General features: G+C 38.6%; 1 protein-coding gene across 3 annotated transcripts in view; it reads right to left on the bottom strand.

Moving 5' to 3' along the window:
• SLCO1A2 (solute carrier organic anion transporter family member 1A2) overlaps positions 1-17,698 on the bottom strand; it is a 135,223-nt gene that overhangs the window by 47,798 nt on the left and 69,727 nt on the right. The window contains exons 2-3 of one of the 3 annotated variants that reach the window (XM_059185908.1): positions 1,619-1,809; positions 1,154-1,275 (exon numbers count right to left, since the gene is read on the bottom strand). In XM_059185908.1, the coding sequence (XP_059041891.1) occupies positions 1,154-1,213 (60 nt within the window). In that variant the 5' untranslated portion in view covers positions 1,214-1,275; positions 1,619-1,809. Of the gene's footprint in view, positions 1-1,153; positions 1,276-1,385; positions 1,526-1,618; positions 1,810-17,698 lie in introns of those variants that run through there. The other 2 variants (XM_059185907.1, XM_059185909.1) reach the window with 2 other exon arrangements.

The following is a 17,698-nucleotide window of genomic DNA, read 5'->3' as shown; positions in this document are numbered from 1 at the left end:
CTTTTATACTATGATAAAATGCTATTAATTTTTCTTCCACGTTTTTATTTAAGTTCCAGTTAGTTAACACATAATGTTATCAATAATAATACCTAATATATATTAAATGTTTACAATATTCTAGTCATTTTTCCAAGTTTGTAAAGGGGGAAAAAATCCTATGAAATAGGAGCATTGTTGTTAGCTATTTCAACTAAAAAAGCTGAAGCACACAGAGGTTAAGGAACTTGTCCAAGGTCTCATGGCAATTATACAGTTGAATCTTGGTATGAACACAGGGAGCCTACACCTAGATCCTTATTTTTAACCACTCAATTTTAGAAAAAGGATAAGAGAATTTGGGGACAATTTAAGAGGAGTTTTTAAAATAATTAATATGACATTTTAGCCAAAAGTAGTTTTCTAGTTCTAGATCATAATTCTCTAATTTTATGCACATGTGTAAATTTTCCCTACATGTGTGTGAAAACAAATTTTGATAGGGAGAATATTGGTGGCAGTTTTAGTCTGGAAGCCACTTGCTGGCACTAGCTGAAGAATCCAGACAAATTCCCAGATCCCTTGGTTTAAAAACAAATTCAAATTTTCTTTGAAGGCAAATGGCTTTGAAGCTATACAAAAAGAACTTGCTCTGAAATAGGCAAGAATACCAGAAACGGCTAACAAAATGGGCATTATTCTTACAGAGAATGATTGATATGTTGCCAAAGCTTGAAGTAAGCATTTGTTTTACTAGGTCGTTTTGAAGTAATCATTGCATGCAGATCAACAAAGCATTTCTGCCCAGTGAACCATTTTCCAGGAGAGACCCCTCTACTCCTATGGACTAGAAACTCCATAAGGGTGAGCATTAAAATTGCCTTTTGATACAACACATTAAATCCTGGTGTAATATATTATGTGCCTGAAAATGTTAAGATCTTATCTTCCATTTAAGTTCCTCAAAATCATTTCTGATTAAATTGCCTGAATTGATAGCCCTCTTTAACCCTTAGTTTAAAACCAACCTCAGCAAAGCAAGAAATTATCAATATATCAACTAATGTGACATTAACATTAAAGCACTTCATGTGAGCAACTTTACAAGCTCTAGGTTAAAAAAAAAAAAAAAAAAGGTACATGTACATATAGCCACACACACACAAGTCCATACCTTCAACTTGGAAAGACATCTTATTCTATGGGTTTCAATTCTTTTCTCAATTTCTGCCATGTTGCTCTTCTGAGTATTCCAAGGCCTTTAGGTTTTAAATCTTGATATTTCTTAGTTCTATCCTTTTAAGAAGACAAAAATCTATTAACTGACAAAAATCATAAATCGTTATTCTTTTGAGGGAAACACGGAATCTGAGTAACAATCAGAATCCATTGTATTACAAAAATACCTGAGAAGCTTTGATTCAGATCTAGAAGAAAATAATGACGTTAGAGAAGATTTAGTTGCTAATTTTCTATTGAGAAAGTTACATCAAATAACTTTAGTTACTCTTTAGTGAGATTAAAGATATTAGAATAATTTGCTATGGTCCTCTTGCAAAATAATGACCACGTGATTAAAACAAAGCTTTTCATTTCTTTAGCCAAACAAATAGAACCAAAGTGAGCTTTTTGGACTTACGTGAAAATGCTGCTTTTAAGTACACAAAGACTTTGATTTGTGTTTGTGCTAAAAATCTGCTTCAGCAATCCTACCAAGGCTCAAAAATCTCTATTTGGCCAGGCTCCCTCTTCAAGTTCTTTGCGTTCCAAGACTTCCCTGGAGTCTCAGGAAGGGAAACGTTTTCTGGGGCACTGCTGATTCAAGGAAACCTGGGGAGATATGGAATTTTAATCATGGAAATAGCCTAAGTAAAAATAACAAATAATTCTATGATCTGGAAAAGAACCCTACAGTTCCAAGTTAGAACGTGAGGTTTAGAAGAAGACCAAACATGTAAGTGGAGTCCTATATGCCTACACACATAATTAATACAGATATATGTGTATTTACACACATATATATTAGTCACACATTTTTATATGTAAAACAAGATGAATTAAAAATCTATTAAATTCTACTAACCCTTGCAAAGATTTTGTCTGCTTGTGTCTTGAAACTAGGACATTATTTTGTACCAAAACCAAAGTGTCTCACTCTGACAGTATTTATTCTACTAAATCTACTTCAAGTTGCCAGAATGATATCTTAGTAGTATCCCCAGAATTAATATATTAAAATGCTCTGAACACTGTCCATTTAATAGCTGATCCTCAGTGACACTAATTTATAAAACCTAATTGCTTTCCCTCTATACATTTGTTGAATCCCACTTCCCTACATGCATTAAGGCAACAGCCACTGAACAATTATGTATGAGCTTAGTTATCTTTACTTATCCTCTCACAGACATAAACATTTCTTGAAAGTCAGCTACATACCAACCATAGGGCTAAGCACAAGATTTTAGCAGTGAACAAGAAAGTAAGCTGTCTTATAGACAATATAAACAATATAAAGGTGTAAGCCACTAGGAAAGCACTTGGACCCAGATCCCAAGGAACTTATATTTTTATTGAAAGAGGTAAAATTTTTAAATAAAACACATTAGAATACAACTGAACAGTATATGACCAAATCCAAATTGTCTGGTACCTACATGGTGAAAACTTCAGAGATCATATGTGAAAATTATTAAAGACAGTTTTGGTAAACTGAATAGCTTACAAATAAACTCATGCTGGAATCTCCCCCATAAAATGCCAAACCACCTTAATTATAGAGCAAGCACATGGCACTAATTTTGGAAAAACCAATAGATAAGTTTAATTTTTCAAAAGAATAGGAACTGCTAGTCTTCAGTCTTCATTTGTAATATATCTGTTTTTATCAGAAACCTCTCAAGTGTCCTCATTTCTTCCTTCTCAGGATTTAGAATCCAGTCTTGCTCTTCTCTTTTTTTCCCTTCGTTTTCCTTGCCAATATCTGAGCCCAATTATGGTCACCCAATCAAACAATAAGAGAGGGAGAAAACCTATTCCTCTTCCAGGTCAAAGTTAGCTTCACTCTTTTTAGTGGCTAAAGTCATGACTATTCTAAATGCTCATTTTTCCTATGTGGTGGCTACAGGAGATAGAAGATGGAGATAGTAAAACAGAAAATCTCACAAACAGGAATTCTCTAGTTCCTTCTCTGCATGATGATACTATGTACCCATCTTGAGCAATTTTTATCACCATGACTCAAAGATTTGTTCAAAATGTGTTTATTGTCTTGAGAGAAATTTTATAAACAGTTTTCTTGACTGGGGTAAGAGGTAGTGTTTGAAGCTAAGCACTTGAAGAAGTTAAATGTGATTGAATTAACAGTAAGCATACCCTAAAACATTTCAGCTTTTCAGACACATTTAAAAAATTTTAATGGAGAAAACAAATAAATGAATCAATTAAGTCTATTTTCCTTATTTAAAAAAAAAAATCATGAAACCCAATAGTTAATGTCACAATCACTGTTGAGTACTTTGGCTCCAAATCAGGGAACGCACGCGTTGTTTCTTCATACCCTCGTGGCCCTGCCAGTGCCAGCCATGTGAACAAACCCCTTTTGTTAGCACAGTGTTGTTTGTACGGTGACTTCTGCTCCTGGGACTGCAATGTCACCAACAAATCTCCATCAATCATCACTGTTAATGAAAACAACTTGCTCAAGTTTTATTAAGTGGAGAAACATTTTCCTTCTCTAACCCCTTCTCAGCATTCAAAAGGGGTCAAGTAATTCTTTAGTATGCATTCTTGCACAAATGTAGTTGAGTTTCTTGCATGCCTACTCATCAGAACCCTACCAGGATTCTTTGTTTTTTATTTGTTTTTTAGCTGTGGTGAAAGCACACTATGGAATTGTTAACTAAATGCATATTTGGGGTCATTGGACCTCTAGAGCTTTTCATCTTGCATGACTGAAACTCTATAACCATTGAAAAGCAATACCTGGTTTTTGGCACCCCTCGTTTGTCAGCCTTTAGTGGTATGTCTCAATCACAGAAGAATATAATGTTTTACAAAATAAATGGTCTTGTTTGTGATTTTTCCTGTGTTAAGTATCTAGACATAGTTTTTTGTTACTATAAATCACTTGGGGGAAATACATATGTTTAATTTTACATTATTCTATAAATAATATAGAATAATATTAATTATTATTATTATTATTAATATTAATATTCAATAAGAATAAAGGCTTTCCTTTATTATGGCAAAACTAGGGAAGAAGAAGACTTATCATCCTTCCCCTTGGATGAATGTTAAAAAAAAGAGAGGGCTGCACCAAAAAAAAAAAAAAATCTTATGAAAGTTGTTCATTTCCAGAAACTTCAAATCTCTCCTAGCTCTGCAAGAAAAGAATAGCCTCTTGGTGGTATCCATTTGAAATAATTTCAACCAATACCAAATCAACTAAGTGCCAGTAAGGCATGTGTAGAAGCAATAATAACTCTTTGTGTGATGACTTCCAAATATTTTCCTTCTATTAGTTAATTTTCATCTGAAATAAAAAAAACAAGATAATGGATTCTGCAACTCAACCTTACAAATACGATGTGGGAAACAGAGGCAGAAGAAAATCATTAAATTTCCTTACCTACTGTCAAGCCCTTGAAGCAGGCAGAGTGGCTCTCCTCTAGGGACTCAAATGCCTTCACCTTGAGGCTTTGCTAAGGGCAAAAGGATAATCCTAGCCTGACTCCCCTACCCCCAACTAGGATCCTGTAAGTCTACTTTAACAATTCCTTTAGGAAACTTTATCTCTAAACCTCCAAGAATAGTGTTGACGGTCATTCCCAAGCACATGACCCACTGATATACATCTAAAGGGTCTCACAAGAAGATTTTTATTACTGGTAATAAATAACATTTCTCCCAAACAATAGCTAGCCCCTCAAGGTCCTGGACACCTTGCTTCCAAAATTCCTTGGAGACTTACGCCATCCCTAACCCCTTCCCAACTTACAAGTATATAATAGACCACTCCTCTCATCCCTGGGGCAGCACCTCTTCTTGCCCATGGGTCCTGTCCCCATGCTTTAATAAACCACCTTTTTGCAGCAAAGACATCTCAAGAATTCTTTCTTAGTTATCAGCTCTAGACCTCGCCCCACTGAACCTCAACTAAATCCCAGAACTTTGTCATTTGGTGGCTAACATGGGGCTGTGAATCTTTACATCTAGACTCTGAGCTTCAGTGCAAAATTGGTGAATACTTTTCTCTTTTTTTCCCTTTACTCTCATTTCAGGGTTTTTCAAGGAGTGTGGTCTTATGGGAACACTTGCATGTCGATTGCTCAAGCTGTAATCCTCTATCCCATGGCTACTCAAGGGGAGGAGAATGTCTACCTTTCAGCTGGAAGTTAGTACCCGGACTGGAATGGTAATAAGACCCAGAAACTTGATGCCCTCTCTCTGTTCCTATTCTTATATAGAGTTGTCTCTCTTGGGCATGGGACAGCCACCTAAGTCCCCAGGATGGCTGCCAATCTTAAGACTCCCATGTGAGGTTTCCTCCTGATTGATCTAATGTGATCCCCTCCCTGGTCTTGCCACTTCTGGCCATGGGACCTCCATTGGGAGCAGGCCAAAATGAGCACCCGATTGGATTAACACAACCAGGGACCATTTCCTAGGGAAGTTGGCTGTAAGGACCACGTGTGTTGGAATGTCACATAGACCATGATGGATTTCAGTCTTTACTGTTTCTTGTCAGTTTCTTATACTAACTACTTAAAGCTATGAAATTGGGTAATTTCCCCTTGCCAAACTTTTCTAGTATTTCCATGGGTTAAAATGGCAAAATAGTATTCAGTTTTCAGGACACAATGGGATGACATGGCACAGTATTTTAGTCCATTTACCAGGCACCCATCTGTAGCCTAGGATGCGATGGGGAAGAGGAACGCCGGCACCCCTCCAACGCCTTTTATGGCGGGAATGCCTTCACGGGAAGGTAGAATGGTGATCAATAGTGATTTTTGTTGAGGGATGTCTCCGGTCACTTTTGACACCAGAAACCTCTGACATACCCTGTGTGGGACGCCACCCAGGAGTTGGGGGAAATTTTGTTAATGGGCCTTCTTTACTTTTTTCAGGAACATGGGATCCTCCTCTTCTGTGCCCAAGAATTTTCCCTTGGGATGCCTCTTAAACTACTGGAACCAATTCAAATTACAAGTTTTAAGAAAGAAAAAGATGATCTTCTTCTGTAATACTGAATGGCCTCAGTACTCCTTAGGAGATGGGGAAAAATGGCTCATAAATGGGACTTTAAATTTCAGGTCAATCTATCAGTTAGACCTCTTTTGCAGGAAAAAGGGCAAATGGACTGAAGTTCCATATGTCCAAGCCTTTATGGCCCTAAATCAGGATCCGAACCTGCGGGCCTCTTGTAGAATGTGTCTAACCCTCAGCCAGGTTAACAGGACCCTCCTCCCTCAGGATATATTGGATGATGACTGTCTAAACAGACCGATTCCTTTCAACAAACCCGGGATGTTGAAGGAATTGCCAGCCTGTCCAAAAAAAGAGGACACTGACTCTGTTGCTATCCCTCCTCCTTACAAACCCTAAGACCCTTCTGCCCCCAGCCACGCTGGACATACCAGGAGAGGGACTCCCTATTTACCAGGAGCTCCATCTAAGTATGGGATGCATCCTCTTAGGGAAGTTGGTAATGGAGAAACAAGCACAATAAGGGTCCATGTCCCATTCTCCATGGCAGACCTGGCTCAGATAAAACAATAATTAGGACGATATTCTGAAAATCCCTCTCAATTTATTGATGGCTTTCAAGAAGTATTTATTATGTTTGATTTGACCTGGAAGGATATATATATATATATATATATATATATATATATATATATATAATTTTAACTCGTTGTTGCATCCCTGAGGAAAAGAGATGAATCTGGGAGGGGGCACAGGAGTTCACTGATGAGCTAGCAATGAGAGTTAGGGATCATTACCCAGTTGGGGTTACTGCTGTCCCTAACACTGAGCCACACTGGAACTATCAGGAGGATATCCAGGGAGAGAAAAACAGGACCATATGATCACTTGTTTGATAGAAGGAATGAAAAAGGATTTTCTAAACCTGTAAACTTTGACAAACTTTAGGAAGTTACACAAGGGACTGACGAAAATCCAGCCCTATTTCAGGGGTGATTGGTAGAGGCCATCCATAAATACACAAATCTGGACCAGCCTCACCTGAGGGAGTAACGATACTAAATATGTATTTTATAAGCCAATTAGCACCTGACACCACTAAAAACTAACTAAAATGGCTTTAGGTCTTCAAACTCCCACCCAGTGCCTATGAGAGGTAGCTACCAAAATCTTTAACAATAGAGATATGGCCTTAAGGCAAGAAAAGGACTGGAGGACTAAATTGCAGGGTAAGATACAGGCTCAAAGAGTGGCATCAGACTAACCAGGGGCAAAAGAAGGGGCCAGCAGCAGAAAAAAAAAAAAAAAAAAAAAAAACAGGTAAGTGCCCGTGCTATATGTGTGGCCAGATTGGACACTGGAGCAGAAAATGTCCAAACAAGCACTCTCCACCAGGGCCATGTCCTGTCTGTAAAGAAACAGGACATTGGAGGAGAGACTGTCCTCATCTCCAGAGAGAGAGGAAGGCAGGAACTCACTTCCCTGCCTGAGAGTTGAAGCTGGAAGAACTGGCATGATGGGGCCCTGAGGCTGGTCTGACTCCCTTTGTCATCAAGACGACTAAGCCCCAGGTTACCCTGGATGCGGGAGGTAAGTTTACCAATTTTTCTTATTGATACTGGAAGCACTTACTCTGTCCTTATTAAGCACTCCAGTCCTACTTGGCTTTCTAACCTTAAAATTGTTGGCGTAGAAGGGGAAACTAAAACATGCCATCAGACAATGCCTTTAACTTGTAAATATAAGAGTCAATTGGTTACTCATGTTTTTCTAATCCTTCCACCTTGTCCCACCGCATTACTCAGAAGAGACTTAATGTATAAACTGGGTAGCCAATTTGCTCTTACTGTAAAGGGGGATGGCTTGTTATCTTTAACATCTGGAGAGCTAGAACTATACTCTACTATCCCTTCCAATGTCTGGAAGAAAGTAAACCCAAAGGTCTGGGATTGTGACATTCCAGAATGGGCTCTTATAGCCCAATCCGTCAAGGTGACCTTAAAAGACCCAATTAATATACCTCATAAGAAACAATATCCTCTAAAACCTGAGGCCAAATCTGGGTTATAACCACTTCTAAGACATGGTATATTAAAGCCTTGTCAATCTCCTTATAACACCCAATTTTACCAATAAAAAAGCCAAATGGGGAATATCAGATGGTACAAGATTTAAGAGATATAAATGAGGCAGTAATGCCTATTCATCCCATAGTACTTAATCCATACACTATTTTCACCCACGTCCCTGGTGATGCCAACTGGTTTACAGTACTTGACTGAAAAGATGCCTTTTTCTTTTAAATCCCACTAAGTGAGGAAACACAACCACTATTTGCTTTTGAATGGATTTCTCCTTCAAGCCCACAGGCTGCTCGGTTAACCTGGACAGTCTTACCACAAGGATTTAAAAACAGTCCTCATCTACTTGGAGCTGTACTTAACAAAGATCTCCATGATGTATCCTTATCATACCATATCTTATTGATACTGGAAGCACTTACTTAAGATGTATCCTTATCCATACCATTATGTATCCACATAATTCAGTATGTGGATGACGTTTTAATCTGTAGTCCCACAAAGGAGACATCTGATGAAAATTCTATAACTTTACTTAATTTTTTGGCAGATAGGGGGTATCATGTAACCCCTAAAAAGGCACAAATATCTCAACAAAATGTACATTATTTAGGATATGAATTAACACCCCATCTATCTACTGATAGAAAAAGGGCCATACTAGATCTTGAGCCTCCAACTACAAAAAAACAGCTTTGCACTTTTCTAGTTTTTGCCGCCTGTGGATTCCTGGGTTTGAACTCTTAGCCAAACCATTATATAACTCAATTAAAGGCCCGTAAGAGGAACCTTTGCTCTGGACTAAAGCTCAGCAGACAGACTTTCAAAACATTAAAAGCAAAACTTCTGTCAGCTCCAGCTTTGGCATTGCCAAATTTGGAAAAGGCTTTCACTCTATATGTAGCAGAAAAACAAAGCCAAGCCTTGGGAGTTCTCGCCCAAAAATTAGGGAATGAAACAAGGCTGGTGGGCTATTTTTCAAAGTCACTTGACAGTGTAGACAAGGGTGGCCAGCTTGTCTTTGAGCAGTGGCTGCCACAGCTCTTCTGGTGGAAGAAGCCTCAAAGCTCACAATGAGACAGTCCCTGACAGTGATGACCCCGCATCAGGTCCAGAGTATCCTAGAAACCAAGGGCCACCAAAGGATGATGGGAGGCTGCCTTTCTAGATACCAGGCTATGCTTTTAGATGCACCTGAAATAATACTTAAAATCTGTCAAAATTTAAACCCAGCTTCTCTGATCTGTATCTGACCATCATACCTCTATAGAACATAGCTGCTAAGAGGTTATTGATCTTACCTACTCTAGTGGGCTGGATTTAAAGGACTCTCCTATTGAAAATGCAGATGATAACTGGTTCACTGATGGCAGCAGCTTCATGGACAAGGGAGAAAAATGGGCTGGATATGCTATAGTCAGTTTGATTAAAATGATTGAGGCAAAACCCCTTCCAATAAATGTTTCTGCCCAAAAAGCTGAAATAATAGCACTTACTTGTGCTCTTCAATTGGCAAAAGATCTAAGAATTAACATTTATACTGAATCTAAATATGCCTTCCTGGTACTACATGCCCATGAAGCTATTTGGAAGGAAAGAGTATTGCTGTCAAGCCATAACTCCCCAATCAAATATGGGCCTGAGATCATAACCCTTCTTGAGGCTGTACACCTGCCCAAGGAGGTAGTGGTAATTCACACCAAAGGACATCAAAAGATATGACCTTAGAATCTAAAGGATACAATTTAGCAGACCATGCTGCCAAAGAGGCAGCAAAAGGTAAACAGATATTAAGCCTTATACCAGTCTTAACTCCAATGGAGTCCATAACTCCCATCTATTTAGACCAAGAAACTCATATTGCTCAGGAGAGAGGATATACTAAAAATACACAAGACTGGCTTGTTAACAATGAGGGAAAAATTTTTATGCCTAAAAATAGTCAATGAAAGATAATATAGGGCTTGCACCAGGCTACTCATTTGGGCAAAGACACTTTAAAATATTTAATTAAAAATATATTTGATGGAGTAAATTTGACAACCACAATAAAACAGTTTTGCCAATCCTGTGTTATCTATGCCCAAGTAAACCCGGAAGGTGGAGCTCGCCCTCCCCCTCTTTTGAAACCAGTCCAAAGGTGTGCATCCTATCCAGGAGAGGACTGGCAACTTGATTTCACACAAATGCCACCCTGCAAAGGTTATAAGTATCTATTAGTATTTGTTGATACCTTCACGGGATGGGTCGAGGCCTTTCCTTGTAAAACTGAAAGAGCTGTAGAAGTAATTAAGATTTTGTTATGAGAAATTATCCCTAGATTTGGCCTTCCTTGATCTCTTCAAAGTGACAATGGTCCTTCTTTTACTGCTCAAATAACTCAATAAATAGCCCAATCCTTAAAAATTAAGTATTTCTTGCATTCAGCCTGGCATCCACAATCCTCCAGAAAGGTAGAAAAAACTAATCATACTTTAAAATGTCATCTTACTAAGTCTAGAAACCCAGGAAAATTGAGTTACTCTCCTACCAATAGGACTTCTCGGGATGAGAACTGCTCCAAAACAACCTCTAGGACTCAGCCCTTTTGAGTTATTATATGGAAAACCATTTCTTTCTGTAGACCTGTTATTAGATGAAGATAATAATGCTTTGTTAAATTATTCACTGGAAGCTGGTTTAATTCATAAGCTACTCAATGAATATACTAATCATATACTCCCCAAACCTGATCTAACTATAGCCGAAAACCCACTCCACATAAATCCCGGAGTCATGGTTTATTTAAAGAATTGGAAGTCGGATACAATAGGAAAACTACATCTAAAATGGAAAGGTCCATATTAGGTCATACTATGTACTCCCACTGTGGTAAAGCTAGAAGAACACTCTTCATTGGTACATATATCTAGAATAAAACCTGTACCTTCACAGGAATCCAGTAAGCAAATTAACATGCCTTTTTACTCCTGTGAGCCCATAGAAAACCTCAAATTTCTCTTCAAACAAAAATGAAGGTTGTATATATTCTCTTTATCTTCCTTTCCCCTATCTTAACTGACAATTCCTTCCTACAGTGGGCACAGCATTATGCTGAACTACAAAATCAAACAGATTGTTGGATATGTGGAATTTTGCCTATGTCAAGTACGTCCAGGTTACCCTGGTGGGATTCCCCTTTATAGGGCACTGATTGGCATTCTCTGCAGGATTATATTTCAGATATAATAGATGGAGACAGTATGTATCAGGATAAATCTATCACTAATCAAGATGTTTCTTCCTGGCCCATGATCAGTGAAACATGGAATTTACCAGGACATAATCAAACTTTTTCATACTCATAAAATATTAAAATCCTAACTGACCTTGCAAGCCCACAAATTAATACCTACCAACTAGGGCTTAAGCTATAAAACCCTACTTATTGCTATACTGAGGATGGCATATATCAAATTTGGGATACATATTTTGGCTTAAACCCACTATTGGACAGCTCAGTCAAAAGGCTTGACAGTAAAGACTTATTTCTTTTATGTTGGGAACAAAGAAATCATACATATGATACTTGGGCAAATAACACATGACATCTAGGATGGCTATCATTAGAAATGTGTTCCCAAATAATTGTACTCCAGGCTACTGATTGATTCACTACTGATTAGGTAAGGCAACCTGGCATTAGATGGCCAGCTCCAAACGGAACCCACTGGATATGTGGAACTAACCTGTGGCCCTGGCTTCCTCCAGGATGGATAGTTCACTGCACCTTATGATTTGCCTGGATTCATGGGCACATTACTAAAGCCATCACTACTCCGGCTAATCTCCCCAATTTAAAGCAAAGATGGGCACGATCTGTTTTTAAATAGTATGATCACTTAACATCCATTTTTGCTCCATCTGTGGGACTAGAGGATGTCATCTGTCACGTGGAAGCCTTTAATAAATATACTGCAAAGGCACTCAGTGATTCACTAAATAGCATCTCCTTACTTAATATCGAAGTCACACGGATGTACAAGGCAGTCCTACAAAATAGGATGGCCTTAGATGTCCTGACAGCAGCACAGGGTGGCACGTGTGCAATTATCAAAGCAGAATGTTGTGTGTACATCCCAGAATATCACAAAAATGTCACAGGACTAATAAAAGATGAATACCCAGATTGAGGCTCTACAGGATTCTTCTCTCTCAGTGAATTGTTAAGTTCCTGGTTTAAAGGAGGATTATGGCCAACAATTAAAAATCTCCTTTTGGAAAAGATTATGCTGAGTGAAATAAGTCAAGCAGAGAGAGTCAATTATCATATGGTTTCACTTACTTGTGGAGCATAACAAATATCATGGAGGACATGGGGAGTTGGAGAGGAGAAGGGATTTGGGGGAAATTGGAAGGGGAGGTGAATCATGAGAGACTATGGACTCTGAAAAACAATCTGAGGGGAATGAAGTGGTAGGGGGGTGGGAGGTTGGGGTACCAGGTGGTGGGTATTATAGAGGGCACAGATTGCATGGAGCACTGGGTGTGGTGCAAAAATAATGAATACTGTTATGCTGAAAATAAATAAATTTAATTAATAAAAAAAAAGAAAAAAAAATCTCCTTTTTGGACTTCTCATTCTTATAACCCTATTAATCTTAATGTGTTGCCTTGTTCAGTGTTTCTCTATTTGGTGCCAAGACTCCATTGCCGCAATGACTTCACGATGACAGATGATCCTCACCATGCACAGAGACACTTCTTCACTGTCAGCACTGGATTCAGCTGCCTCCGTCTTTCATAACTCCCCCTGCACATTCCTCGCTGATCAATGTTGACCCGAGTAGGTAGGGACAACTCTATGCCCCTATTCAGCAGGAAGAAGTTACAGAAGATGAGACCTTCCACCCTCAACAACCTTAAAGATTCAAGGGTAAAAATTGTTCAGGGGAGAATGATGTGGGAAACAGAGGCAGAAGAAAATCATTAAATTTCCTTACCTACTGTCAAGCCCTTGAAGCAGGCAGAGTGGCTCTCCTCTAGGGACTCAAATGCCCTCATCTTTTGCTAAGGGGCAAAGGACAATCCTAGCCTGACTGACCCCCTACCCCCAACTAGGATCCTGTAAGTCTACTTTAACAATTCCTTTAGGAAACTTTATCTCTAAACCTCCAAGAATAGTGTTGATGGTCATTCCCAAGCATATGACCCACTGATATGCATCTAAAGGGTCTCACAAGAAGATTTTTATTACTGGTAATAAATAACCTTTCTCCCAAACAATAGCTAGCCCCTCAAGGTCCTGGACACCTTGCTTCCAAAATTCCTTGGAGACTTACGCCATCCCTAACCCGCTCCCAACTTACAAGTATATAATAGACCACTCCTCACATCCCTGGGGCAGCAACTCTTCTTGCCCATGGGTCCCGTCCCCATGCTTTAATAAACCACCTTTTTGCACCAAAGACATCTTAAGAATTCTTTCTTAGCCATCGGCTCCAGACCTTGCTCCACCGAACCTCGCCTAGATCCCAGAACTTCATCAAACATAGACATTATTCCTACATTCTTACTTCTTACATTCAGAGGAGGGACCAGGAATGCATAACTCCAGGCAAAAGTAGAGCAGAAACTTAAATGAGTCATAGACTCATACATTGATTACACCATCCAAGGAAAGAATGGAAGACATAAAAACACAAACACAAAAACCTCCAACAGCAATCCAGCAATAAGAACACCCACCTATTACTTTGGATAACATACTGTCTAACTCTGGATAACAGACTGAGATGTGAAAAGTAAACCTGAAACCTGACTTCTAAATCTTTTGGGGAACTGATTATAAATATCATCAGTGTTATGTCCCATGCCAAGTCATCCTAGAGAATGCTTAGATAAAGCCATTGTTTTCCACACTTGCAATTTTTAAAAAAGATTGATTTATTTTGGAGAGAGAGCACAAAAACATGGGCAGGGGCAAGGGTGTGGGCAGAGAGAGAGAATGTCAAGCAGACTCTCTGCTGAACTACTGAGTTCAGGGCCTCACCCCAGCTTGATCTCACAACCCTGAGATCATGATCTGAGCCAAAACAAAGAGTAGGAGGCTCAACCAACGGAATCATTTGGGTGCCCCTTCCACACTTGCAATTTAAACTCTTTCCTTTCTTCAGATTATTATCCCAATTCTTTTCTTCTTTTTTGCCTTTATAAACCTAATTTTTGCATACAAAAATATATTCTTTCATTTAATTCTGGCATATAGATACTGAGTTGCTCCTTTTCCTCACAGAGATAAGATTTTATTTATTTATTTATTTAATTAGATTTTATATATTTGACATACAGAGATCCCAAGTAGGTAGAGAGGCAGACAGAGAGAGAGGAGGAAGCAGGCTCCCTGCTGAGCAGAGAGCCCTATATGGGGCTTGATCCCAGGACCCTGGGATCATGACCTGAGCAGAAGGCAGAGGCTTAACCCACTGAGCCATCCAGGCGCCCAAGATTTTATGATTTCAAAGCTCCCCAAATAACAGAAAATCCTTTAAAATGTTTCCATTTTCCCCCAACCCATTGATTTATGTATTTATTAATTCATATTAATGGAGAGAGCTAGATAGACTAAAAATTTCAGAACTGGAACCCCAATTGGTGAATTCTAGTTTAGTTGTGAGTTGTTTAAACTCTTTGAGCCTATTTTTCCTTGCCTAAGATGTGGGATAGCTATGTGTTTATGCCTACCTTGCAAGACTGTTAATGAAGATTGAGTTATAAAATTTACATAATGCCCCTTGTGGGGTTGTTGAAATGAAATAGTTACTGCATAAATGGCAATCATTATTATTTCATTCATTCCCCAAATATTTTGAAGACTCTACTGCATTCCAACCACAGTAGTTGGTGCTAGGGATACAAAGATGAAAAACATATGTACTTGCTCATAAGGTATTGGGAGAGATAGACAATTAAATGGTAATCATAGCTAGCTAATTCCATTATGCAGGCAATTTGAGCTAAGTGCTGAGAAGAGGCAATTAATGAAAACTTTTTATTTGGATATTCATTTGGAATACCGTTTGAATACAGCACAATAGTTTAAATATTGGGGCTTTGAATCAAAGCACAGCCAGTTTGAAAGGTTGTTGTTAAACTAGCTGTGTGATATTGTACAAGTTGCTCTAATCTATCCACGTGATGAAGAGAGTCTCTATGTTTCGTATCAGCCAAGGTCCAGACAGGAAAACAGAACTCATGACAGGTAATTCAATAAAAGAATTTAATATGGAAAATCAGATATAAAAGTGTCAGAAGAGTTTAGAAGTCAAATTGGGGAGATGATGGGCAATCGAGAGATTTATACCGTAGGAAGTCACTCCCACACCTAAGGCTGAATCAAAAAGGGAAAAGGCCTGAGCTGTAGGAGCAGGAGTCCTCAAGGATACACAGCCCTGGCCGGAAGCACCACCTACAGAGGAAAGATATGCCCAGGCTTTCCTTCTTTTTACAATCTCATCAAAAGTTCATAAATAACAGAAGTCAAACCAATGAATCACTGAAGTAGTAATTAGTAAAAGTTTACTGTACATACACCAAAAAAAGAAAGTTAGAAAAACTAGGAGCACTCAAATCAAAACATGGAATGAGGTTCAGAAGGATATTATTATAAAATATATAGTAAGAAAACAAAACAAAACAAAATATATAGTAAGAAAACAATGGCTATTTCATTGGTCAGTGGTTATTTCTTATTAACTTTGGGAAAGAGTTTAAGTTTTCCTTACAATTACCAGAAGCATAAGCAAGAAATGACCTAAATCCAGTTAGTCTTGCCAAAATAAGTTAAGTAGCTTTGTTTGTACAAGTAAACTGGTATTGTCTGCTCCAGGAATTTCCAAGGCTGATCTTATTTGTTTCAGTTTTAACAACTCCAGTCTTAAACCAATACCTAGCATTCACAACCTAACTTGAAATCAGTTGCAAGAGAGCCTGGGAACTTTCAGTTTTAGAAGGCAGTATCTTGAGATGCAGGGAGGATCAGAAGATAAGAGGCAGAAAAACAATTAACCAATTCAACCACAATCAGCTGCAGTAGAATTAAGATAATATGTAATAAATGCATAGCAGGCTGTTAGCACACAATCAGCATTCAGTGAAGGGTAGCTATTTGTATTACTAGATAATATACCTTCAATCATTAATGCTTTAAATTCTTAGTAATAGACTCAGGAGATTTAACAGAGTCTCACATATACAGACATTGCAATCTCTTTGTGATACCCAATAAGACATGGGGCTTTGCACCAAATAAACTGATTTTCTCTTAGCTCATACATTAGTCAATTACTTTTACATCATGTAAACACAGCTGTCGCCATCAAATCTTCACATAGCAAGGCATATCCAGCTTTCTAATTCAAGTCACATGGGGAGAAAATGGCCAAAGAAATCTGAGCTACATAGTCTGAGTTACCACAAGTGCTTAGTTAGACTGCTTCAACAAGCAAGGTTTTTTTGTTTTTGTTTTTTGTTTTAGGATTTTATTTATTTATTTGACAGAGAGAGATCACAAGTAGACAGAGAGGCAGGCAGAGAGAGAGAGGGAAGCAGGCTCCCTGCTGAGCAGAGAGCCGGATGCGGGGCTTGATCCCAGGACCCTAGGATCATGACCTGAGCTGAAGGCAGAGGCTTTAACCCACTGAGCTACCCAGGTGCCCCTACAAGCAAGTTTTTATAGGACATTAAAGTCAGACATAAAATCTTTCCATGGTGGAAGAAGAAAAAGGGAAAAAAAAAAACATTATTATTCCTTATTCTTACTATTTCCTTTTATGCAAATTGAATTCCATTGGCATGGCATGCCTTTCCTCTCTCTGTAACCTCATTTACCCCATGTGAGACAGCTGATCAAATCCAATGACTTACCTGGGGAAGTTTATGTATCTGGTGGTCAACTGTAAGGAAGCCTGCTTGCCAACAGAAGTAAGCCACATTCCCTCATATCAGCTTCTTAAGTATTAAAAGTGATATTTTGGACTCTGTGCTATACTTCTCTGTCTTATTTTTTAGTGGGCTCACAATTAGGATGAGGGGAAAGCTGATATTAATTGATATTTATTTTTTGGACACTCTTAAAGGCCCATAACCAGATTGGAAAAACACAAGATCTATTATAGTATATACAGTGTGATATCATTTTTTAAAAAACTATAATTAGAGGGGTGCCTGGGTGGCTCAGTGGGTTGGGCCGCTGCCTTCGGCTCGGGTCGTGATCTTGGGGTCCTGGGATCGGGTCCCGCGTTGGGCTCTCTGCTCGGCGGGGAGTCTGCTTCCTCCTCTCTCTCTCTGCCTGCCTCTCTGCCTACTTGTGATGTCTCTCTGTCAAATAAATAAATTAAAAATCTTAAAAAAAAACTATAGAGATAATAACAAAACTATAAATATTA

This window comes from Mustela lutreola, chromosome 8 (assembly GCF_030435805.1).
Source record: "Mustela lutreola isolate mMusLut2 chromosome 8, mMusLut2.pri, whole genome shotgun sequence".
NCBI lineage: Eukaryota > Metazoa > Chordata > Mammalia > Carnivora > Mustelidae > Mustela > Mustela lutreola.
This window is presented reverse-complemented; position numbering and strand designations above follow the sequence as displayed.